Source organism: Anabrus simplex, chromosome 9 (assembly GCF_040414725.1).
Source record: "Anabrus simplex isolate iqAnaSimp1 chromosome 9, ASM4041472v1, whole genome shotgun sequence".
In the NCBI taxonomy this organism is placed as follows: Eukaryota; Metazoa; Arthropoda; class Insecta; order Orthoptera; family Tettigoniidae; genus Anabrus; species Anabrus simplex.
This window is the reverse complement of record NC_090273.1, coordinates 108,413,762-108,439,117: the sequence shown is the minus strand read 5'-3', so window position 1 is coordinate 108,439,117 and position 25,356 is coordinate 108,413,762. Positions and strand designations below refer to the sequence as shown.

The 25,356-nt window shown below is 39.5% G+C and overlaps 1 protein-coding gene across 1 annotated transcript in view; it reads right to left on the bottom strand.

Annotated features, from left to right (window-relative positions):
* The window catches only part of LOC136881067 (zinc finger protein 177), a 537,788-nt gene extending 529,352 nt beyond the window's left edge, over positions 1-8,436 (bottom strand). The window contains exon 1 of the mRNA XM_067153676.2: positions 8,224-8,436. Coding sequence (XP_067009777.2) covers positions 8,224-8,436 — 213 coding nt within the window. The remainder of the gene's footprint in view (positions 1-8,223) is intronic.
* Between the last annotated feature and the right edge of the window lie 16,920 nt (positions 8,437-25,356).

Sequence of the window (25,356 nt, the reverse complement as noted above, 5' to 3'; positions counted from 1 at the left end):
GATTAAGATGGAGAGTTCGATCTTGGCTCAGTCCGGGGATTTTTGGAGGTTCTCAAATACACTAGTCCCATGTCGGTGGATTAACCGGCACATCAAAGCCCTACCACAGCACAAAATTCTGGCATCTCACCGTGCCCAGAAACGTCAAAATTGTTTAGTGGAAACAATTACATTATTATTATTATTATTATTATTATTATTATTATTATTAATATTACCACTACTTTTCCCACATTCCGGTTGAGTCACTGGTGTGAATCGTAGCGCATATGTATATCCGATCTTGTTTTACGGCCGCACGCCCTTCCTGACGCCAACCCATTGGAAAATGTGAATGTACGTATTCAAATCCCTAGTCTCCAAATCAGAGGAATTAATCAGACGCGACTAAAATCCCCGAACCGAGCGCGAAACGAACCTGGGGCCCTCTCACCTGAAGGTCTCAACGCTGTTAATTCATCCGAGGAGCCGTACATGATTTATTTATTTATTTATTTATTTATTTATTTATTTATTTATTTATTTATTTATTTATTTATTTATTTATTTATTTATTTATTTATTTTTTCGCTGGAGCCATCGAGGACCACGTTGAGTCTTGTTACATTTGAGAGAGAACTTTATCTTCGTTTGAGCCAAGAATTCCCTCATTCTTCGTGAGTGTGCCTGCTTGCGTTCCCTGTCCAAGGAACACCTTGTCTTCTTTTCTGTTGTCCATGTTTAATCCCGTTCGTCACTATCTTTTTCTTCGGAAGAGATCTCTGACAAGCACGTCTTTGAGTTTGATTTGTTGCATTTGGAGGTCTTCTTTGGTGTTTCTATACCAAGGAATCGTGGTTTTGAGTTTTGAATTGAACAAGAAGTAGAAGATCTTTTTGGTCAATCTGTTCCTGTACATTCGTTTGAGGTGACCGCAAAATCGTACCCGTCTTTCGAGGATTGTATTCTTCTTCTTATTATTATTAAAATAGGGCTAAGTCGAGAGGTGCAACCCAGTTCGCACAGTGACCCCACCAGTATTAGAAAAAAAAATGGTAGAAGAAAAGAACAAGAAGAAGTTATAGCTTTACAACCGAAACAATCCTGAAAGCAATGGAGGGAAGATGCTAGGATATCATAGTCATAGTGTGCCATTAAACAGACGTTATTTTAATGGAAAATTTAACGCATTACACGATAATAATCCATTGTGTATGCGCTTATAATGTTTAGCAAAACAAGTAAATACTGTGCATACGCTGCCGGTTCTGAAACACGGTGAGATTTAAGGAAGGAGAATGGTTGATTAATTGTAATGAGTTGACTGCCAGCGACCTAGAGATAGAAAGTGAGTAATGTGGTGAAGTAACAAGAGAGTACGCTTTGAACGCTCATCAAACTGTTACCGGAAAGTCTCGTTTTAAGAGAACATCACGAAACAAAAACACGACCTTCTTCACATACTGTATTATTATCGAGAATAAATCGCCTTCTGCGTAAAGATGGTCCACGTGATCTTGCAGGCTGTGACGTGAAATATTGATGGATGGCCAAGACTGACAGATATTTTATCAAATAGGTCTCATCTCAACATAATCTAGAGAATTGTGATAGTTTCACATACTCAGTCGGTTCCACCCTTTTGACGCACTTGGTCGACTCCAAATTCCATACAGATGTCTTTCGAAAACAATTCATTAGATGCAAAGAAATTAATCGTAATATATTTGCATTACTTCCTCTTCTTCTGCGCGAATAGGTTGAACTTTATACTTGCCCAATAGTTCTTCGTTTTCATAGATTGTTGTAAATTCTGTTCCTCCGACCAAGCAAGTCGTGTTGATTCTTGTCGTCTTTCTCAAATCTCCTTGTGTGAACAATTTTCCTGATAAGATTTTTATCCTGCACATTTGGTGATCGTAATTCAGTGTGGTGTTTCTCTACTTGCTTATACCATTTTTACATCATACGTTTGATTTGCGGAAATGTGTGTGTATTCGATAACTCAGTTGTTATTCCTTATTTCCAAATGACTTAAAATGGAATTCGCCAGAGCTTTACGGAAGGGTGGAGGTCAGTTTGATCAACATTACCAAGAACGTTGAGTAACCGCAAGGTTCATAACAGAAACTCATACAATCTTCACTCACTAGTGCGACTGAAAAATCTCCCGGAAGGAGGGTCAGCCAAAGAGTTCAGGACAGTTTCCTGCGTCAGTGATAGAACAAGCAATGCGCAACAGCCGTCAGATTCAATCTACTGAACAATAGAATGAGAAAATATCCATTAAAGGGTGCTTCTTAACGGTAAGTTATTTGACTAAATCCTTGTTTAAAGGCACGCTTTTTACCGGGCGAGTTGCCGTGCGCGTAGAGGCGCGTGGCTGTGAGCTTGCATCCGGGAGATAGTAGGTTCGAATCCCACTATCAGCAGCCCTGAAGATGGTTTTCCGTGGTTTCCCATTTTCACACCAGGCAAATGCTGGGGCTGTACCTTAATTAAGGCCACGGCCGCTTCCTTCCAACTCCTAGGCCTTTCCTATCCCATCGTCGCCATAAGACCTATCTGTGTCGGTGCGACGTAAAGCCCCTAGCAAAAAAAAAAGGCACGCTTGAAAGGAAACTCTTTAAAAGGTTGTTCGTCTATCTCATACCAGGTTTCCGTCATAGAGCTAAGAGTCGGCGTTAGGGTGAAAACTGAATAAAAACAAGGGCGCCCATGCCCGCGGGCAAGGGGGTCGGGCCCCCACTTACCTCTCAGGGAAAGGCAGAAATCTAATGTACTCAGGTGTTTTTCTTTTGAAGAAAATAATTTAAAAGTCGGTATTGCGTAGAACTGGTAGTACCGCCCCCCCCCCCCCACCAACAGACAGAGGATACCGTGGGTGTTATTCTACCGCGGACTACAAGTCACCAATCATCTTTCAAAATATTAAAAATACTACATAACCCCAGGTCTAGGCCACCCCCTTACAAACTGTCATATGGGCGCCCATGAATAAAAATAATACAATATTGCTTTAAAGGTAAGGTGGAGGTATCAGATAAATAAACGCACTGATATCATTAGTCATTTATGCGGTTGAGGGACAAGTAAATATATTTCTTCCACTTACACTATAGTAAATATTTTGTTATTACATCGTTTCCATGGAAGAAATTATGTTTTACTGCCGTATGTTTTACTGATATTGAAGTAAGTAAGTAAGATGGTTTAACATATTTCTTGACAACAAACAAATAAACAAAATAATACTGAAACTCGATGTATTCACTGATATTAACTCATATACATTCAAGGCATTTTTAAATCATTTTTTATTACCTGGAATGTAGAAATGAAAACAAAAATGCAATTAATGACGTGAGGAAAATTGACGTGTTTCAAACTTCATTGCCAGTTGTATCTCTCGGGCGCAAAATCTTCCTCGACTTACCTCACTTATGATAATATTTGTACGTGAGGAATAGTTAACAGAAATACTGAGGTGCCGGAAGTTCTTATTATTTTGTCAGTCCGTGTCGTACCCAACCGATTCATTGTGTACTTTCTACGTTGTTGTGTTGAAGGGAGCCAATGGGATATCAGCCTATGTTGACCTTTGTTTTTCCTTAATATTGATGCCTTTTGCTTTCGAGGTCTAATTGTTTCCCTTTTTGGTGCTGATATTCATGAAAATTTATCTTATTATCTTCACTACGGCATAATTCCTCTGTGGATCAGTGGTACAGTGTCGGTCTCCAGATTATTAGGTCGCAGGTTCAAACCTGGCAGAGGTCAGATTTATGAAGGGCAGAAAACGTCCATTCCACACTCCATGTCGTACGATGTCGGTATGTTTCTGGTGACAAATCTAGGGTTTACCCGACTACATTCATTAAAACTCAGCCATGAATTCCCCAGGAGAAAAACTAAACATTGAAATTGACTCACTGTTAGCCTAGATGGCTGAGCCACACGATTATAAAACATACACAAAATAACACCGATAATGACCAAGTGAGTTCGATTTATCCTCTTAGAAAGATGATTCTCATTCTCCATAAAAATTTGTGTTATCTTAGAACAACTGTAGACTCCCTCAAAGCAATCGGACGTCTGGTGCCTTTGATTGCCCTTATCGAGCTTTCCAAAACTCTTTAAAAGTTAGTTTGTCTATCTCATACCAGGTCTTCGTGGTAGAGTTAAGGGACGACATCAGGCCGATAGGGTGAAAAACTGAATAAGAAATACTACATTGCTTTAAAGGTGAGGTGGAAGTATCAGAGAAATAAACGCACTGATATCATTAAGCAAATATATGCAAGAAGAAATGACCTAGCCAATTACATTCTCTCTTTTATGAAACTCCACCTATGCTGTGATAATAGATGCTGAATACAACTCTGTCTTAAAACCGGTTAATCCAGATGAGACAGGTGGTCTGGGATCGATTCCAAATGACATGTGCCAAGTTACAATTTTCCCGAGAACTTATTACTGGTACTTTATGCTATCCGAGTGAAATGAAAACTTCTCTGGTTTTAACAATGATTTTACTTTTAAGCTAGAAAAATCTGCCTAATCCTGTAATTGTTGGCAATTTCATTATTATTAATTATTATTATTATTATTATTATTATTATTATTATTATTATTATTATTATTATTATTATTATTATTATTTATATGACATTTCATATGAAACTCTGTATTGGGCTTTCAAATAGTTCCTAAAAGAAGAAAAACTCGTGGCGTTACAACCCCTTGCGATCGAGAAAAGTTAAATGATGGTCGTGAAATAGATCAGTCCAAATACTAGGAAAATCCGTTCTCCTCAAGGACAAAATGCTATATCAGAAAAATGTTTTAAGCGAAGCAGAGAAGGGAAAATTAAGCCCGATAAAACATTGTAATATTAAAGAAACAATCTCATACAATTAATTGTACAAATGTTATCATTTGTCAGGCAGTAAGAAACTCGTGTGTATGCTAAGGCACGAAGGCAAGAAGAAAATATGAGAGGATACGATTCTGCAGTTATCACGAGCATGGCTTCGTTCGTTTGTTCGGAATTATTACAGGAAAATAATGGGGCAGTACTTCATTTGAAGAACTTTCTGGTAAAAACACGGTAGGAAATGGGGTAATCACTAAAATTTCGTTCTATGGACAATAGAATCACTATCACCACAACCACCAACAAAACCACTAATACGAAAACCATTTAAAATGGATTCAATTAATTTCCTAGTTTCTAGGTAACATAAGGACAACCAATTATTATCGAAGTTGTCGCGAGATAAATTCAACTGGCATGGATTAAAAAAAAAAAAACAGACTGATTAGTGAAAGGCAGACAAAATGAAAAGCCACCAAAGGAATTTCGACAACATTCTTGACACTGTTTTGTGTATTATGAATCTTGTATTACTTCGTAAGGCTGATAATGAATCTGAAACCATTGTTAAAGAAATCGCTTTCCTATTATGAATAATAATAATAATAATAATAATAATAATAATAATAATAATAATAATAATAATAATAATAATAATAATAATGTTCTCTTTCAACCTCAGTTTTGTGAAGGTAATATCACTTTGCATGGTTTATATTTCAGCCAGTACTTCACTCTTTTCCTGCATTCTTTTGATGTTTTCATAGCAGATACTATCCCAACATTGTTCAACCGTGGAACACACTCCATCAGACGTACCTTTGTGCCACTGTAGCCCCTGAATAATAATAATAGTAATAATAATAATAATAAAATCGGAAGAATAAAGGGAGTACCGAATTTAAAATGATTTATAATTATTAAGCACTTTCCGTTAGTCAACTTGCAGGAGTCAGAATTTTGAGGATTTTAATGTAGAACGTTTGTATTAACATGCCACTTAAAAATAACTTTTATGGGTTGTTCTGCGACAGTCTCTCTTCGATAGGTAATTTCGGGAAGTATGCTTGGATTAAATGGAAACAAGTACTTTTGGAAGTTCATATTCCGCCAGAAATGACTGTAAAAATAAAGGAACGTAATCTATTATTGCCATTTTTTACAAACATTAAAAAATATCTCTGAGAAGAATCACTTTGGACCAATAAAATACCATAGTTTCTACAGGATGGAGTAGCTCAGGCAGTACAGTATGGGCCTCCTGAGCCTAAGTTCACGGGTTTGATTTCGAATAATTTCAATGGTATTTGAAGGTGCTCCAATAAGTAGGCCTCGTGGCGAAAGATTTAATGGCACGTAGAAAACACCTGTAGGGTGAAGGTCCCTTTACGTCTCCAGAAACCATGGAAATAGTCAGTGGAACGTGAGCCCAATAACATGGTTATTATTTTGTTATTTTAATTAAAACATTCTAGTGGGTTATTTAGTTCGTAAATGGCATTTTATTAGACCTAGTTGAGCAGTATTGGTTCGAAATTTTAAAAAAATGTTATCATGTTTTTAGCAATTGATTAGGAATTTGAGGAGTCATTTCATTCAGTGGTTAACGTTTGAGTAATTAGTACTAAAGATACAAGACATTGTTAATTTTAGGTTTGGACTCGTCGAATACTACGAGTATAAATATATGCTATACATTATCATAAGTACATGCTATTTTCAACCGTGTGGTTGAACGTTCTAATAAGATTTGATTGATTGTGCCATTATGGTTCTCAGTTGTTATTGTGGAAGGTGCTAAACGATTCTCATTTTCTCCTCTACTGGTTCAAAATTAACTGTTCACGCTATGTAACCCTTGTAAAGGGTGCGTAACCGAATCCACACTCCTGGAGATATGCACGCCCGCATGAGCAGCGAACCTAGTCTTCGGCGCGTGCAAAAGGATAAGCTTTATTCGAAATGAATAGCAGTATTGAATATAAGCCTCCGTGGCTCAGGCGGCAGCGCGCCGGCCTCTCACCACTGGTTTCCATGATTCAGATCCCGGTCATTCCATGTGAGATTTGTGCTGGACAAAGCGGAGGCGGGACAGGTTTTTTCCCCGGGTACTCTGGTTTTTCCTGTCACATTTCATTCCAGCAACACTTTCCAATATAATTTCATTTCATCTGTCAGTCATTAATCATTGTCCTAGAAGAGCGCAACAGGCTTCGGCAGCCGACATATTTCCTATCCTCACCGCTAGATGGGGCTTCATTCCTTCTATTTCTGACCCGGTTGAATGACTGGAAACAGGCTGCGGATTTTCAATAGCAGTATTGAATATTCTCAAAACGTATTTTATTCTATATCTATACATCAAGTCTGTCATATGAAATTAATTCATTAATGTCATGTCCGAGCCAACTGTTTAAAAATTGTCGTGATTATATCTAAATATTGTTTATTACTGTAAAATCAGACGCATCTATAGGATACAAGGATTTTATGTTAGAATGTTAGGATTTATCGGACCTTTAATGCTCATACGTAAATATAAAAATATAATTAATTAAAAATCCAGTTGGAAGGCTCTTGTGCACTTATGAAACGGTATCTTCATGCTTGTAATTCATCAGAATTATCCAGAAGGAACTCAGTGTTAGTATTATTTTGGCCGTGTTATCAACCGACGAGTGATTCTTCATTTTCATTTAGTGAATGGACTGTAGTTTGCTTCGTAGTACACGACAGTTTCAGCGACCTCCCTCGTTTCGGTATGAAACTAACATTCCCAATCCTCCGACTCTGAAAGAGTATTCAGTATCTGTCTGATTAATAATGATTTGGAAGTTCATAATAGATTTTACTTACAGAAAATATTTGAAAAATTCAAAATAATAATTAAGCATCGCAGATGGACCTGAGGTACACTCAGCCTACACCAAAAGTGAGTACGAGGTTAATTCCTGAGGGCAAAGGCAGCGGAGCGGAGAGCTAACCACTACCCCGAACAAGTACTGAGGTTACGGACGGTGGAAGCCTTAACATTCCACCCCTCCATGGGCCTTCAAGGTCTGTATGGAGATAACGTTGCTTTATAAACAAAATCAAACATCACCGTAAGATTTAAATAACAATGTTGGAATCTCTTCAAAACCTCGAAATAATTTAGCTGTGGTTTTAAATTTAACAGCAGAAACAAATCTAATATAATCTCCGAAGAATAACAAAAAGTTGTGCTGTCATGAAATATACGAAAGTAGTTCAACAGTAACAAAAATGTCGACGGAATCTCTATCATTACAGAAGCATTCACAAACGTTTTTCTGTTATTAATAATAATAATAATAATAATATACATTGTCAGTAAGGGTACTTACATCATTGTCATCCAGATAGCTATAAACCTCCAGTTTGTCAAGACGAATAGTGCCTTGGAATGGGTAGATGAGTGTTCCTTGTGGAATACGAGCATTGGTCCAAACATTGACACGCATCTCAGGAAGTTTATTAGCATTACGATCCACGGATGATGTGGGTTCAGCCGTCAATACTAGAGAAAATTCTTGTGGGATTAGTACACACGTCTCCATGTTTGCTTCAAATTGTCCAAACAAAACTGAAAGCGAAAACTAAACACTTCTTTTTAGCACAGCACGTGTTAAATGCAGCACAAATAAACCATCACACAGACTTTCTTAATAGTCACAGATCGTTAGAGTTTTTTCAGAAATTCACAAATAATAATTATAAAACTATCTCCACTAGAAAGTATCTTGTCAGTTTTTTTAAGTGTCACTAGTGGAGAATTTTGCAAAATAAACACTATATTTAAATTAATAATACTTTTATGTTTTTATAAAATATCCGCTGAAGATCACTTCGGTAAAACCAGTGTCATTACCCGAGTACCTAGTGTTATGTCTTTAAATGTCTTTATTGTGACATTTAAAACACGCGTCTATGAGAATGTCTGCTTCTGTATGACAGTCATTCTGAAACACTTTGTATGGAAGAACACAATAAGAAATTAATTTTCGACGGCGAAATGTTTTCCAGGAAGTCTCCGAGAAAGGAAGGGAAGAGAAATGACAGCCCAGTGACATACAGCACACAACAAGTTTTTATATGTCGGTATACGAGTAACGAGCCAAACAGGTACGGTACTTCAAGAAGACAAGAATACAACGTCGAGTATGTAGTAGTCTTTCAAAACTCGCTCCTTCCTCGTCCTTCTTGTGACTTTGACCTTGTGAATGTGTATGTGAGTAAAAAGGGATCTCGCACACACCAACACACGTGCTTCTTTAGTGCAGTGCTACAACCGCCCAACTGAAACCACCGGCACCAGCCAAGACGAGCGCCTTCTCCCACCACCTTACAACACAGGCATCTTAAAACACGTGGTCCCCTTCTAACCTGAAGAAGCCAGCCTGGTAGTAAAGAAAAAAGAACAACTCCTTCACAAAATCCCTTCCCCGCTTTTACCACCTCCACCAAACAGCGAAGTGATCCTCCTTTAAAAAAACACTGGAAGGCGGTGCAACTTCAGTATTCTTAACCAACCAGAAATGAACGCCCTTCTCCTTTTTGCTGACGTCTTAACCAATCGGAGCACGCCGTTCCATACACAATCAGGTAGCGCTGATGTCATAAAGAAACATTGCACGGGCAGCCTAGCCCTTGAATAACCGAGACTAGCTATCATTAAATGTAATCTAGATTGGAGAAGAGAGAAGACAGTCTTACACTAGACGGCTGCTGCTACTGCCTTAATGATGCTGTACAGTCAAGCGAACCGAGTGCTGAGCTCGTGTGCCACCCCAGCGTTCAAATCACTTCTAACACGGACCAACAATGCCTTTTAAATCAAAATGCTTTTACATCAGAAACTAAATTACGATTGCTTCTGTATTTACACAGCCATAGAACAACGTTCTATTACCATATTATTTGTTGTTTTAATTATTTACTATTTTATTATTGGTAAAGAATGAACGTTGATTTAGAAATCTCTATATTATCCTGTTGGCTTCTTCATTATAGCTCGAATTATAATTTCTAAAATAATGGTCTCGGATTTCGTCATTCCAACCTATAAATGTAATTATTTGTCTGATTTTTGGACCGTTACTTTATACGATTATACAAGGGCAGTTACTTGCTTTCACTAGTACAACAGTCCGACTCGTTGGCTGAACGGTCAGCGTACTGGCCTTCGGTTCAGAGGGTCCCGGGTTCGACTCCCGGCCGGGTCGGGGATTTTAACCTTAATTAGTTAATTCCAATGGCACGGGGGCTGGGTGTATGTGTTGTTTTCATCATCCTTTCATCCTCATCACGACGCGCAGGTCGCCTACGGGAGTCAACTAGAAGGACCTGCACCTGGCGAGCCGAACCCGTTCTGGTATATCCCGGCACTAAAAGCCATACGACATTTCATTTTACTGGTAAAATGTGTGGTGTTCATAAAGGAGTTTACATTCATATCGAATTTATTTCCGACTAACTCATGATATTAACTGCAGTAGAAATGGAGAAAAAGATCCTCAAAAGGATTATAAGGGATGAGACTTTACAATATTCCCTTTTCTGAGAAATGAGAATACACAGTCTATATATAATTCCATTTCTAATATAATAATACTAATAAAAATAGACTCAAATATAAGAAAGAATTTATCAAAGAACAGAAGGAGTGGCTGTCGGAGGAAGAGAAGGTTACAGTTCTATGGGCACTTGTTGAGGATGGAAGTTAACAGACCTACGAATACAATCTTCCAATGTTTCAGGAAGAGGAAGAAAGACCTGAAATTGTTTCAAGAAGTGAGGTTGGACTTGACTACGATGGGGGTTACGGAAGAATATACAATATACAGAAATCGATTTAGACAACTCATCAAAAAGTTTCGCTGTTTCCAGGGGACTGGGGAAACATTAGTGAGAGAAGGGGGATCATATATAGAAGAACAGACGAAGGAATTAGGAGAAAGGATGAAATTATAGTGGTTGAGAGTGAAGGTGGAAAAGACTAAGAATATTGCAAAAATTGTCAAATGGAGTCCATAAACGGCCGGAAGGAAAGGGAATAAATAAATAAATAAATAAATAAATAAATAAATAAATAAATAAATAAATAAATAAATAAATAAATAAATAAATAAATAATAGCCATTAATTGAAAATAAGGGGAAGGGTTGTTTGGTTGTTAGCTTGTATTCAGAAGATGGTGGGTTCAAATCCGATTGCCGGTAACTTTGAAGATGGTTTAACTTAGTCTAATTAAGGTGATGGTCACTTCCTCCTAAGTACTAGCCCAGTCGTATCCCATAATAGCTGTGAGACCTGCCTATGTCGGTGAGACATAAAACGAATAACAGAAGAAGACGAAGAAGAAGGAAGAAGTTGAAAGTATGGAAAAGTCAATACATCGCCAGATAACAAGCACGTATTGGTTTAAGTAATATTCTGTTATTAAAAAATGAAATCTGTAAAAATGCAAAACTTTGTTTGATTGATTGATTGACTATTTTCTATGATTAACCTTCGTTTTTTTCTTTTGTTTTATTCTTCATCATTCTTCTGGCCTTTCCCAGTTTGCTGGTATCAGCAGTTCATATAAATCTGGCCCAGTTTTACAACCGGATGCTCTACTCCGTGTTCCTGCGATGGTAGATACTGTGGTGTGTAGTATGATGATGGAGAGATGCATATTAAGCCGAACACAAACACTTAGTCCCTGAGTCAGAGGTATTAACCACAAGAAGTTGAAATTCCCATCCCAGTTGGAATCGAACCTGGGCTCCTCTGAACCTACAGCTACTACACTGGTCATTCAGACAAGAAGCTCGGGATGTCACCCAAGTAGAGAAGTGGATCGATTCCCACATCGGTTATCCTCGGAGTGTTTTTTCCGGTTTTTACCACTTCTTCTCCAGACAAATGTCAAGATGGCACCTAGCTTAAGGTCACGGACGCTTCCTTTCCTCATCCGTCGCTATCCCTCACCAATTGTAATAACGTAGGCTGAGTGGACCCTGAACCAGCCCTGAGATGCAGGTAAAATCCCTGACTTGGCCGGGAGTCGAACCCGGGGCCTTTAGGTAAGAGGCAGGCACGCTACCTCTACACCGCGGGGCCGGCTGAATCACTTTTATACTGAACTAGGAAATGAAAATAACATGAAACTCTCCCTAATTGTGTGTAATATAAAAAGAAAAAGGATTAATCTAACAAAACTAATCACATGAGAGCATTCTGGGTCGTAAATATTGACAAGTTTTTATTTATTACACTCATCCCAATATAAATAATCACTTTCCATCTCTAAGCAGTCCTCACGGAACCACTTAGCACATGGACCACACCACTTAGCCCACTTCTGCCCTTCATTTTCATCATAATAATTCCCCTTACACACAGGACAAATACAGGGAACTGCGTTGCTCCATATGGCTTTACGCTTTGTCGCTAAACTTCCTCTACTAGCTCCCGCGATAGGCCTAGCTCTTATCTGCGTTGAAAGTAAACTTTCTTCACTAGTAAGTTCTGCTCCAAAACACTTCCGTCTTTGCCGGTTAGTAGTCGACATCTTCAGGTTTGGAACTGGAGTAATTTCCTTAAAAAGGACTCTTGCTCTCACTGGCGTCGAGGATGGAATAAATTAAAGAAGTGAGGATGGTCCATGAACGGACGTGGTCCGTTCGTCTTTCCACAAATACCGCTGCAAAGTTTGTCTAGGTACATTGTAGGCTACTGGTTACAATTGCCATTTCTTACAGCTAATACATCACGCGACATATCCCCTTCAACCATTTCTGGCGGATACCCGCTCGTTCATTCCGATTTTGCATCATCATCTGGAAAGTAAATTTATTTAGTTTTCGTGAAACAGCTACATGCTATATTAACCTATTAGCATAAAGATTTCTGTAAAAATAAAGAATAATAAGTTTCACTCAGAGCACGTCACGTAAATACAATGTAATTTGATGATGCCTATACAAGCTAGATTTTGCCTTAGTGACACTTTTCAGAAGTTGGCATTACTGGGAAGGAACTAACTCCCAAGCGCGTGTCCACTCGCTACAACATAGCCTACAGTAACACTGAAAGCAGCCCGTTATAACATTTCTTAAAAAGTAGACTTATTTGCGCGTAGTGCCTTAATTCAGTTACCTGAGTTATTATAACAGCAAGATTTTGGAAGAGTAGACTGGTCTACTTACCTCAAAACATGTTCTTCTCAGCTTGTGTTAGCAACACGGTGAGTATCATGACAATACAGCATCATCAACCGGACAGAGAGCATGCTTCTACTCGCTACCATTGCGTGAAATATGATCAATTCCTTAAATATGCCCATATTACCTTAGTGCCCATATTTGCCAAGTTTGCCCTAATAATAATGCCATAGCCATTGTAATGTTTAATGAACGTGCATACATTACTTACAGCAAAATAAGAATAGAACTAGAATATATCAAAAATAAGTAGTACTGCATTACAAACAGCGCGAGCCGGGCTGAGTGGCCCAGACGGTTAAGGCACTGGCCTTCTGACCGCAACTTGACAGATTCGATCCTGGCTCAGTCCGGTGGTATTTGAGGGTGCTCAAATACGTCAGCCTCGTGTCGGTAGATTTATTGGCACGTAAAAGAACTCCTGCGGGACTAAATTCCGGCACCTCGCCGTCTCCGAAAACCCTAAAATTAGTTAGTGGGACGTAAAGAAAATAACATTAATATTAATACAAAAAGCGTGTGTTTGTATATTTGTGGAATGGTTTGAAGAGGAACATGTCCGTGACGTTCACTCAGCCTGCACCAAAACATTTAGGGAAAGGCGGCCGGACATACAGCTAACAACTCTATTTCATAATCATAAATTAAGCTGCAGGTAAGGAACTTTAGTGTGACGAGTGAAGCGCACGCCATTTCGCTATTGGAACAGCTTAGAAAGTTCGAATACTCATCCCAATATAAATAATCACTTTCCATCTCTACGCAGTCCTCACGGAACCACTTAGCACATAAACCACACCACTTAGCCCACTTGTGCCCTTCATTTTCATCATAATAATTCCCCTTACACACAGGACAAATACAGGGAACTGCGTTGCTCCATATGGCTTTACGCTTTGTCGCTAAACTTCCTCTACTGACTCCCGCGATATCTGCGTTGAAAGCAGATTTTCTTCACTAGTAAGTTCTGCTCCTTTACCTTTAATAACTCGAGTTAATAAGTCCAGTTAATGCCGACTTTACGAATAATGGAAACCTTCACTTTCCATCCTTCCATGAGCCTTCATGGCCTGTATGGAGATAGCATTGATTTATCACTATATAATTCCATTCGGGACAATCTCCGTTCGATATTTATATCTGGGTGTAAAATTTCATTTACATGAATTATATTGAAAATGCTGTTATTCTTAGCCGAGAGGATACACCGCGTAGAACATATAAATTATATTAAAAATGCTGTTATTCTTAGGGGAGAGGATACGCCGCGTAAAACATGCGTCATCACGTGAAATGCAGGCATTCGGGCTGAGCAGTGGTCACCTGGTATACCAGGGCCATGCGGTTTTGGTATTATTATTTGTTCGTGTCGGACTACTAAGGACCACGTTAATTCAGCTGTCTTGCCTGGGCTTTTGGTCTTGCCCAATGCTCCTTCATTTGTTGCCGGTATTGTTCTTTTCTTTCCTCCGTCCACGTTTCCCGTCTTCAGCTCTGGTCTTTCATAAAACTCTCGGTGTCTTTTAGTTTACTCCTGACTGGGTTACGTTCTTGTATATCTTGATACGTGATCCCTATCTCCTGTAGTTCCCTTTCCACCTTCTAGAACCAAGTTGGCTGGATCTTCTTATCTTTAAAATACACTGGCGGAGAAATATATTTAACCACCAAGAAGGAGTTGTGCTAGATTAACGAATTTTGGTAGGCGTGAAAGATTTGAAAGATGACGTTCATTCAAATTTTCCGCAAGTCGCATCAGCGTGGCGCTAGTAGCAGCCCCATGACGTTGCACATCGGGTTTGTTTTAATTATGGGCTGTACTGTGCGAGAGCGTTAGTTACCTATGAGATTGGACGGAGTGACTGTGAGCGGGCAAAGAATGCCTTTACGACGATAAGAAGGCCAGTATCAACAGCTCAAACCCGGCAAAAGTAGTCGGATTTTTGAAGGGGTGAGAAAAGTCCACTCGACTCTCCATGTCGTACGATGTCGGCATGTAAAAGATATCTGGCGATACATTTGGTATCTACCCGACAAAATGAATTAAATCTCAGCCATAGACGCCCAAGAGAGGTCCGGTTTACTCTGTCTGCCATCTAGTGGGCCTAGAGTAAAACGGAACGTCGAAATTGACGAGCAGACAGCGAGATGGCGTCAAATCGAAATGTCTGCACACGGTAGCTGAGGCTATACGATTATTATTATTAACAGCTCAGTCTGGTTGAAAGGACCGTATAATATGCTTACGTGAAGGTGGATTTTCCTTCCACGCTATTGCAGAACGACTTGCCAGGAATGTCTCCACAGTGAATGCGTGCTGGCAGCAGTGGTCACGAGAATGTACGCTCGCCGGAAAACCTGGCTCCGGACGTTCCCTTGGTACCATCGAGAGGGAGTACCGCCGTCAGTAGCAGCAATTCGAGCGGCGGTTAGCACCACAGTGACGCAACGAACAGTTCGAAATCGATTACTTGAAAGACAGCTCCGAGCCAGACGCCCTGTGGCGTGCATTCCACTTACCCTAAACCACTGCCGTTGCGACTTCAGTGGTGTCAGGTGAGAGCTCATTAGAGGATGAAGTGGAGGTCCGTTGTGTTTTCCGACAAAGGACGGTTCTACCTTGGTGCCACTAATGGTCGTGTGTTGGTTAGAAAGAGACCAGGTGAGCGCCTGCATTCCACCTGTCTGCGGTGTCGACACACTGGATCTACTGTACACCGGGAGTTCTGGTCTGGGGAGCAATTTCCTATGACAGCAGGAGCACTCTCGTGGTTATCCCACGCATCCTCATTGCAGATGTGTACGTCCGTCTGGTGATTCGACCTGTTGTGCTGCCGTTCGCGAACAGCATTCCCGGGAGTGTTTTCCAACAGGATAATGCACGCCCCCATGCCGCTGTTATAACCCAACGTGCTCTACGGAGTGTCGAGATATTGCCTTGGCCTGTTCGATCCCCCGATCTGTCCCCAATCGAGCACGTATGGGACATTATTGGACGACAACTCCAGCGTCATCCACAACCATCATTAACCGTTCCTTTATTGACCGACCAAAGACCACAGGCATTGACCTCCATCCCACAAGCATATTTTCTTTTTCTATTTCTTTCCGCAAGTGTAGGTAAATATCTGGTTCTGTAATTGAGTTGGTTTAATTCTTAGCAAGTGGCCATAAAATGCTGTTCTCCTTCGCCGCATGACATTAGAGATCTTCTCGACATGAGTATACAGCTCCTGAATAGGCTGACGTCTGTATTCATCTTTGACTTTAATTGGGCCAATAATTTTCCTTAATATCCTTTACTCTTCTTCTTCTTCTTCTTCTTCTTCTTCTTCTTCTTCTTCTTCTTCCCATATCTCACCTTGTTCTAATAGTAATGTATATGATTCGTTTACTGTTTCAGCCTTCAGCTTGTTATATAGGCCTTTTATTTTACCTCGTCCCTTCCACCTCATTCAGGACATGGATCTCAAGGAAAAAATAATCCACCTAGGAGTTCCCATTTCAAGCAAAGGAAATTGAGAAGGTGAAATTGAAGGAAGAATAGTTATGGCTAAGAATGCACTGAATGATCTAACAAAAATATTTACTTACATTTAATTAGAACCATCTTTGACAATTGCTTGAGGAAATGGCAGTGCAAAGCCATTTTATACCATTGTTAAAATTATTGTATGCAAATAAGTCATACCTTAAAATCACTGGCGAGTTATCAGACCTCTTTAAGGTCGAAAAAATGCGTCAGACAGGGATGTGTTTTGACACCACTCCTATTCAACGTGTATGGAGAATGAATCATCGAAAAAGCACAGAGAACTGAAAAGTTGGGGTTCAAATAGGCTGAAGAACAATATCCAAACTCCGTTATGTAGACGATACTATGCTATAGGCTAGTTCGGAGGAAGAGCTGGCAGAATTTCGACATTGCACTGAGGAAGAAGTAGGCCTTAAATTGAACAGAACCATATGCATTTCCATTTATTTAGGAATAACCTCATGTATTTACAGGCCGCCGCTAAAAGCAAGGTAGGTAAAGGTTATTCTGCCCGAAGGCAGGTCCGAACCTCCGCAGAGGTGTTCCTGAGCCGGAGTTTACGTGCGGTAGGGTGGCCAGTTCCTTTCCGCTCCTCCATTCCCTTACCCCCCACCAACAGCGCATGTGGCAACCCATCCAACTCCTGACCATGCCCAATGATGCTTAACTTCGGAGATCTCACGGGATCCGGTGTTTCAACACGGCTACGGCTGTTGGCTAAAAATAATGTAAAACGTATAAAATTGTATCTGGACAGTTCTATTAATGAAAGAAAACTCTAAATTATAAGGAGATATAGTAAACAGTATAATTAGTGAGGCATTTCAGTGCTGTAGAGGAGGTATCTCAGGACCTTAATGAAACCTCGGAGGACGAGAGACACAATTTCGGGGATGAGCTTCATTAGAACTTGCAAGCGCTTCCACGTGATGATAAAGTGACGAGGTACGGTACCACGAGCTTCGTCCATTACTTCTATTATTTGAATTTTCTGAAGGTGGTATTTAGATTTGTAGTAAGGGATAATGGGTTTGTATTTTTTTTTAATCTTTTCTAGGTTGACCTCCTCTGGCTGACCGCTATGGTGCTCGAACCTGACAGTCGGATCAAAGATGAATCCCTGAGAACTGTTATCTTCAACGGTTATGATGTCAATTCTCTGCGAACTGCCATTTATGGCCAGTAAGTATACCTCCTCCTGTACATTGAATCCCTTCTTTCTCAGTTCTTCGGCAATGAAGGATTTGATCTGGTAAGGCCACTACTTTCTTGAGAGCTCCCTTCGTCTGCAGAATTCCAGGACGTGACCAAGAATTTGTTTCCCTCCGTGGCAATGCCGAAAGAGGTTGATGGTAGAGGACAGACAGGGTGTGTTAACTCATCCCTTCCATCTTCATATACGTATCAAGAAAGAAATAGTCAGCCTAGAAGTTTTCATTTCCCGTAAAGGAAATTGTGAAGCTGAGATTAAAAGACGTGTAGGTAGGTTATGGCTAAGAATGCACTCTAGTCTAATCTAAATATGGAAACAAAGAAGAGACTGGTTTAAGATTTGGTATTTCAGTATGGTTCTGAGCTCTGGATTATAAATGCTGCATGTCGTACGAGAATAGGGACTCTTGAATTCTACGATTGTCATGGTTTGCAAGAACGGCAAAGGATTCCGTTCTGAAGAAGCTAAGTATTGTCCCTAACGCATGGATTCTCCCAAACGTACCAAGGAAAATAGAATTATTTTTGACCCTGTCATCCGGCGGGATGGAATCGAGAAGCATCTCATACGGGACAAAGGTGATGGAAATCGACTGTAAAGGACGTGCCGCCACCAGATAAAAAGTTTGACGATGAATCTGCCGCTCGAAATAACAATGCATACAAAAGAAAGTTCGATGTCAAACCCAGGCCAATAATAAAAATATGATGATGATGATGATGATGATGATGATGATGATGATGATGATGGATGATGATGATGATGATGATGATTTGCATGCTGCCTAACATTCGAACTCATTTTTTATCTTGCTTGTATTGTCGGTAGCACTAACCTCATTCACATGTAAATTTATGGTTACTGTTTATTGTTTTTGGTTCCTATTCTGCTTGCTGTAAAATTATGTGCATATTTTTTACTGTAAGAGATGGTGAGGAGCCGTAACTTCACCTCGAGGAATAAAGTCATTTAACTAAGTGGTGGACTTGTCGTAGGTAATGAATTCGACGGCTGAAGAACATTAAATTTAACGTCAACCACATAGAACATCGGCTTGCTATCGAAATATTGCTATGATTTCTGATGTCATCAGAGGATTCTACTTGAAATTTTCCTAAAATGTTGAATAGTTTCTCAATAATTATGATAAAGTGCCTGAAGTTGAGTATTAAGGATTGTATCCGTCTAAAGGCGCTAATTATACTTGTTAATTTCCACCTGACTACTGTAGTACAAATTCTTCTTTGCCGTCTTTCACAGTTTATTACGATAGGTATTTCCAATGGATTTGGCCATGTTTTACGGCCCGGTGCGTTTCCTGGCACCAACCATAGGTCGAGGGACGTACTCGCTATTGCGTGCTTCTGTGTTGATGGTGAGGTGTGTTTCGTGTGTGAACGCTGATACGTGTATTAAAATGAATACAAATAACCAATCCCTGAGCTAGAGTAATTGACCACACGCAGATAACAGCCTAGCCTTGAGCAGGAATCGAATCCAGGGACGTATAAACCGAAAACCACGACGATGACCGAGTTCCATCATCACTAGCTTCTGATGAAAGCGGTCGTGGTTCAAATCCCGACCAGTTCACGTGAAACTTCCTAAATGAACAATTCACGTCTTTTTGGTACGAAATCTACGTAAAACTAAATAGGCCTACCTGACAGTTATGTTCACGAAATCACAATTTGTTTTTTTACGTCGCACCGACACAGACAGGTCTTATGACCACGATGAGATAGAAAATGCTAGGAGTGGGAAGGAAGCGAACATGGCCTTAATTAAGGTACAGCTGTAGCATTTGCCTGGTGTGAAAATGGGAAACCATGGAAAACCATCTTCAGGGTTACCGACGACAGTGGAGTTCGAACCAACTATCTCCTAACCGCACTGCCAACTCACTCGGTGATTACGAAATCAACAATCACTTAAAACTAAGAGCTTGCTTCCATTCAGATAATGATTTCCATCTCAGCAAATGCTCCATAGTATGATGTCAGAACAGCACAAATGAGAGTTATCAAAAATATTTAATAACGGAGCATCGTACAAGTTGGTCGTCAAAAACACGAAATGATCCTCTTAGAGGTGAGGTTTCACATGATTAATCGGCTCATTATAATCATGTCGTTAACATAACTTTATACCTACATGTTAATTCCCCTTCTTGACGATGAAATTAATTATTACCACCCTCATTCTCTGAACTGGATCATTCCGTTACGAGCATTGAACAGGAACGCGAGGAAGTAACTTGATATATCAAGTAATTTATAAAGGAGAAGCAATTTTCTCTCATATTTCATGTTAACGAGCTCGTGATCTGTGTGAAACGAAGTGGAACTTAAAAGTACATTTACAGTCGGAATAATTTTTCAGCTCTAAATTATATTTCTTATTCATATTACCGTAAACGAAGAAATTCACTTCTTATCCTTATTAAATTTGAAAAAGAGTTTCATGGTGAATGCCACATATTTTCATTATTTTATAAGCAGTGATAAAATACGAAACCGCTTCTTATTATCAGAATAATCGTGAAGGAATTTGATATAGAAAGCCTGTTCTTTGTGGGAATGCTGATAACTCTGAAATAATGAGCAACGTTTTTCATGAGCCTTGGGGACTTCAATGCACGGGCATAACGCAAACTTTTATGACAGACTCAGTTGTGATTCACTTGCATATTGATATCCGTATGAACCCTCTTAGACAGTCTTCATTATCATGTAATGACCCTTTGATATCTAAAGCTCCATTTCAGTCGGAAATTTCCAAATTTCTCTTACATTTCAGGTTTTTGAATTTAATCGAAATTAATTGAATTGAATTTCAATATTTGGTAAGATAGTGCCATACAAATGCACATACATGAAAGGTATTCTCCAGCATCTAGCAAAAATGCACAATTGTATCCCTTCAGGCAAGCAAATCAATACTGAAACATCCTAGAGATATGAGCAACGAATTTTAGAAAAATATGATAAAGTATGAGAATATACTCTTTATTCACACCTAACAATTACAATCCATTTCTTAACCATCGTTATCCGGTCGATTAGATTAGCAGTTTGCCTTTTTCTAGCACTACGAGCGCTAAAGTGAGTTAATGCATTGTTTTACATAAGCCCTTTTAACTGCATTCGGTGTTGACGTTTTTCCAAAATCAAAAAGCGCCTGAGGTATTGAACCGTTCTTTTTGCTATTTGCTTTACATCGCATCGACACTGATAGGTCTTATGCCGACGATAGGATAGGAAAGGCCCAGGAATGGTAAAGGAAGTGTCCGTGGCTTTAATTATGGTACAGCCCTAGCATTTGCCTGGTGTGAAAATGGGAAACCACGCAAAACCATATTCAGGGCTGCCGACAGCGGGGTTCGAACAATCAATCTACCGGATGCAAGCTCACAGCTGAGCGCCCCTAACCACACGAATAACTCTCCCGGTGGTATTGAACCAAGGAGCACATTACAGTAAGAATTATGTAAGTAAGTTCGGCTAATATTTGATTTTAATAAAACGAGTATAGAAATAAGCGATTTTAGACTGTTTTTTCGGAATTACATTTAGGCCGGAAGTGATTTTCGAAATTTGGTTTTTCAGTTTGATAGAGCTATCCATAACTCAAAATTTGAACCCTTTCTGGGCTTTTTAGCACTTCAACTTTTGGGCACAATAGAGGAAATTGCTTAGTTTTACGTTTTTCTTAGTATGGGGCCCTCTATTTTGAATGCTAAGAAATGATTGAACATGTATCGATAGGGCAATCAGAATCTCCTCGAATTTAAGAATAATTACATGTCGTTTAATGTTACACAAACGGTTTGTGATCTGAGGTACAGTAATTTACTTCTTGTACAATATACAGTTATATTCAGTTAAAATAGCTGTCGGGCTCTTTAGCTGATTGGGCAGTGTCGAGATTTTCGGTTCAGGGCTCTCGGGTTCACGTTCCTGCTGGTCTAGTTAATTCCTATGACTCTAGGACTGGATATTTTACTTTTGTCCCAGAAGATACTTCTTCATAGACCACATCATCAACCAACACGGGAACACAAAACAATGAAGATAACCCTCCACATAGGGATGGCGTTAACGTAGGGCAGCCGGCCGTAAAACAGGGCCAATTCCAAATGTGCGACATATTTCCTGTCCACGATCCCCACCAGGGTGTATGAATTGTAGGGGAAGAAGAAGAAGGAGAAGAAGAAGAAATAGTGGTTAAATTGGGGAATGATGCTGTTCATTTCAACCTGTATATAAACATCTATATATCACAAATGTTAATATTTTAAAGTACTTTTTCTTGAGAAAGGAAGCGGTCATTTTTGCGACCATTCAAAACAAACAAACAAACAAACAAACAAACAAACGAAACAATTTTCTCCTAATGACACTTGTTCACCAAGTATGTTACTTTCGACGAACACTGCTACTTACCTCTTCTCTAATTTCCGTTTCCTTACCTCATTCTATACAATTATTACCCTGTCCTGATCCCTACCTGAAATTCCATTAAATCAACGAATTCCTACAACCATTCCTTTCTAATTACAGCATCAAAACTCTGGAATACAATCCCAGTGGATATTCAGCACATGACTTACTCTCATATATATAACTCCGCTTGCCGAAAGTTTTTCCTGAGCACGTAAAATCCAGTTGTGTTAGTCAGTGTGTGCACGCTGTGTGAACGGGTTTACTCTTCTTCTTATTATTATTTTCCTACCGCTTTTCCCACACCTGTGGGGTCTTGTGTGCATAGTGTGTCGAACATCTGGATTTGGTCCTGTTTTACGGCCGGATGCAGTTCCTGACGCCAACCCTATATGGGGGGATATAATCACTATTGCGTGTTTCTGTGGTGGTTGGTAGTGTAGTGTATTGTCTGAATATGAAGAGAAAAGTGTTGGGACAAACACAAACACAATGTTCCCGGGACAGAAGAATTAATCAGAGGCGATTAAAATCCCCGACCCAGCCGGGGAATCGAACCCGGGACCTCTGAACCGAAGGGCTCAACGATGACCATTCAGCCAATGATGTGAACGGGTTTACTATTATCTATTATGCACTTCAGTTTTCATTATTATTATTATTATTATTATTACCGGGCGAGTTAGCCGTGCGCGTAGAGGCGCGCGGCTGTGAGCTTGCATCCGGGAGATAGTAGGTTCGAATCCCACTATCGGCAGCCCTGAAGATGGTTTTCCGTGGTTTCCCATTTTCACACCAGGCAAATGCTGGGGCTGTACCTTAATTAAGGCCACGGCCGCTTCCTTCCAACTCCTAGGCCTTTCCTATCCCATCGTCGCCATAAGACCTATCTTTGTCGGTGCGACGTAAAGCCCCTAGCAAAAAAAATATTATTATTATTATTATTATTATTATTATTATTATTATTATTATTATTATTATTATTATTATTATTATTATTATTATTGTTACCGTGTTTTTGTGGTAGTTATGCGTGAAAGAAGGTGCGGGGTGGTGAACGGGTCTCAAGCTACTAAAGTAAAATTAATTAAAATTTAACCAGGTTATATTTTCTTTTCAAAAACAAAGAAATAACAAGCATGGCAGGTACAAAGTAGCAAGTCAAAGGGTAGTTACAAAATTTACAGGATTTGGGCTTCGAGCCCTAAAAACACAATACCTGGGCAATCAGCTCAGTTTTACCTCCAAACACAAGTTTCAACAGAGGGGCAGGAAACCCCATTCATGCCTAGGAGCCCTAGCTCCAAATTACACTGAAAAGCCTCCACGAGGCATACAACACTCAATTTTCAAAAGAGCCACTCGCTCTCAAATTTAAGCCTCTCCCAGGCAACACCAAACTCCACCTTCAAGTTGTCCTCAACGGACATAAACACAGGGGTAAAATACCCAATCTACTGAGGTCTATTAAATGAAAAGAAGGTTAATTAAATGACCTCTAAGGTAACAATTTGAGAGGAGGCGAACTTGCACTCCTAATACACTTTGATTAAGACCTACTTGGCACTAGGCCGATAATACCAGGGCTAATCCCATACTAAAGAGGTGAATTAAGAAGAGAACAATTTGTTTAACGTTAACGAGAATAGGTTGAGAAAAATAAGTTCACCTCAAAACAATATGAGTGGGAGCTCGAGAGGGTTAGCACTCTCTATCCCAGTATGTAGCTTTAAAAGAGAATATATGAACAGAGTAGTTACATTTAGGAAAAGGTTACATGGTGGAACGCTTAGAACCCGCCCCGAGAGTTAAACTGCTGAGCTAGCAAAGAAAGAAGTAATTAATCGGCCATTACCTTGTTGTTGACCGCTGCCGAGGAAAGAGGCGCTTCCCGCCTCCTGCTATGTACTTAATACACTGAAAGATGGAACAGAAGTGGCCCCGGAGACCCTAAAATCAGCAGTTTATATCCTCTCGCGGAAGGTTCTAGGCGTTAGGGGAATAAGAACACCCTCCCACAAACTTTTTATTGGGTAGGATACAGCAACATATTCAAGTTGGGGGAAGATACCTATGATTGGTCAGAAATTAATAACAGAAATTCGGGATTGGTTAAATGCAAAACAAGGGGAAAGAGAGGGGTATACAGCCAACTTAAACAATAACTGAAAAAAATTTAGCAAAGACAAACATTTGAAATAAAAATTTCTCCAACAAAATAGTTCTTTGACTTCGCACTAGGGTGCACTATTGTTGATCTTCAGTAGTGTCCTCTAGAAGAGAAAGTTCACACTTCTTACTTCAAGCAAAACAAAAACACATCAAAAATGACACAGTTCAAAAACTCAAAATTTTCCACGTGGTGACATCTTTTGAGAAGGTAGCGAATTAATAGCGTATATAAAGTTCAGACTTCCTCCAGCAGAGGAGTTTCAACTGGCGCAAATTTTAAATTAGCGGCGTGGAGGTGTACCGCCCGGTACAATTATTATTATTATTATTATTATTATTATTATTATTATTATTATTATTATTATTATTATTATTATTATTATTATTATTATTATTATTATTATTATTGTCCCGGGAGGTACACCTCTATGCTACACATTTAAATCTTGCGCCTAAAAGAGCTCCTCGTCTGGAGAAATCTTGAACTAGAAACTACACATAGTTAAACCGTTACTCAGAAGATGCCACTACAGAAATTTGATGAAATTTTGTTATTTTGAAGTTTCATGTACTGTATGAAATTTTGCGTGTTTTGTTTACCATTTATCAAGAAGTTGGGACTTTCTTCAACAGAGGTCACTGCTAAAAAAACTATGATCATGCACCCTGGTGCGAAGTGGAAGAGCTTTGATTTGAAGAAGTTTTGAATTCCTAACTTCTTTTTTTACTAAATTATGTTCATTCATTTTTGGGCTGGCAATATTGATCTTTTCTTTCCACCTGTTTTGAATTTAGCCAATCATGAATTTCTGTAATTAATTTTCCGCCTATCACAGGCTTCTTTCTCGATTCTGAGTGTCCCTTTTGATGTTAACCAATAAAGTGAGAGGTTGTGGCTGGTTTATTAA